The following is a 1438-nucleotide window of genomic DNA, read 5'->3' as shown; positions in this document are numbered from 1 at the left end:
ATTTACTTGTAGAATTTGGAGTAACTTTAAAAATTAATAAAAAATCCAATTTCAATCGGAATCACTTCTAACTTTTTATACAGCATTAGAACACATATATGTACCAGGAAAAAATATAATTTCCTCAATTTCATTTTTGGCAAAATTTGGCCAATTACCCTGTACTATAGTACAGGAACTTTGGCCTAATTTTGGCGCAACTTTAAAAATTCAATTTTGATTAGAATTTTCTATACAACATTAAAACACGTACAATGTATCAGAAAAAATTTAAAAATAGAGAATTCTTTTGTTTTAATTCCTGGCAAAATTTGGCCACTTATCCTGTACAGGGACATTAGCCTAATTTTTAGCAGCTTAAAAAATTCATGAAACATTTGAATTTTACTGGAATCAGCTCAAAGTTTTTACACAACATAAGTACATATACATGTATTTACAATTTTCTCATTTTGATTCTTGGCAAAATTTGGCCCAATTTTGAAGCAACTTTTGAAATTATATAAAATTCAAATTTTGATTTCATTAAGCTCAAATTTTTTTTACAAGACACACATTAATAAAATCAAGAGTGATAAAATTAATATTTAAACCATAAATTAAGTGCAAGGACTTTGTAAATTACTAAAAAGAATTTATTTGTAAAAGCCAAAGGCAAGACAAAATATCATGAAAGCCACACTATAAAATTAACTTAATGCATAAAATTGAAACATTGGTGCTTAGGGTAAGTGAAAGGTGTGTTTTTGCTACTGTGAGTACTGTTCCTTCACACCCTGTACATATACATGTACATACACATATTATACATATACCTAACCTGATAATAATTCTTCAAATGTTTTTTGGTCTTTCTCATCAACTTTAGAATAGTCTCTTCCCTCGTACATGTATATTGTCTCTGGTCCTCTTTGCTCCTCCTCTCCCTCTCCTTCTAATGCTTCAGGTACTGCAGTGTCTTGTATTATCCAGTGTCCATTAGCATCAGTTTCACCAATTATACTAATAAACATATGTGAAATAAATATTACCCATCATAAAGTTAGTGGAATTTAGGATGCAATAGCTCTGCCTATAATATTTGGCAAAATACAAAACTTAAAGGTTAGCTTGGTGACTCCATCCTTCTGCTAATTGTGGCCTACATTTGTGGCAGTTTATCATTAACACAATAGCATATTTTGATTGATGGAGTACATGTACATGTATGTAAAAAGGTGCCTAATAACCCAATACATGTACATGTACAGTACTTTAATGAGCCTGCTATTATAATTAATCTACATGGACTTACCTTTCCAAGTCTTCACATCCAAAAGAGCTACAATGTACAGTGTACAAGTATAAATGTAATCAAAATTATTTCAATAATAATTATTAATGATTCACCTTTCTTCCGACTCCATTAATTTATCTAATCCAAACTTCAAAATGTCTG

General features: G+C 29.9%; 1 protein-coding gene across 1 annotated transcript; it reads right to left on the bottom strand.

Annotated features, from left to right (window-relative positions):
- Positions 1 to 815: 815 nt before the first annotated feature.
- On the bottom strand, positions 816 to 1432 carry LOC109588654 (chromodomain-helicase-DNA-binding protein 1-like). Its single transcript, XM_020004794.1, has 3 exons — positions 1390 to 1432; positions 1295 to 1321; positions 816 to 1002 (listed from the first exon to the last, which is right to left on the bottom strand). The coding sequence occupies exons 1-3, from the start codon at positions 1404 to 1406 to the stop codon at positions 816 to 818; spliced, it is 231 nt and encodes a 76-aa protein (XP_019860353.1). The 5' UTR covers positions 1407 to 1432.
- Between the last annotated feature and the right edge of the window lie 6 nt (positions 1433 to 1438).

The sequence above is a fragment of the Amphimedon queenslandica genome, unplaced genomic scaffold (assembly GCF_000090795.2).
Source record: "Amphimedon queenslandica unplaced genomic scaffold, v1.1 AMPQUscaffold_11954, whole genome shotgun sequence".
Lineage (NCBI taxonomy): Eukaryota > Metazoa > Porifera > Demospongiae > Haplosclerida > Niphatidae > Amphimedon > Amphimedon queenslandica.
The sequence above is the reverse complement of the archived record's forward strand: the minus strand, read 5'-3'. Positions and strand labels throughout refer to the sequence as shown.

Excerpts from the sequence above, each read along its gene's own strand:
- LOC109588654 (XM_020004794.1), bottom strand. Across the intron at positions 1,003-1,294 it reads GGATGTGAAGACTTGGAAAG|TATAATTGGTGAAACTGATG; the intron begins GTAAGTCCATGT and ends TATGTTTATTAG.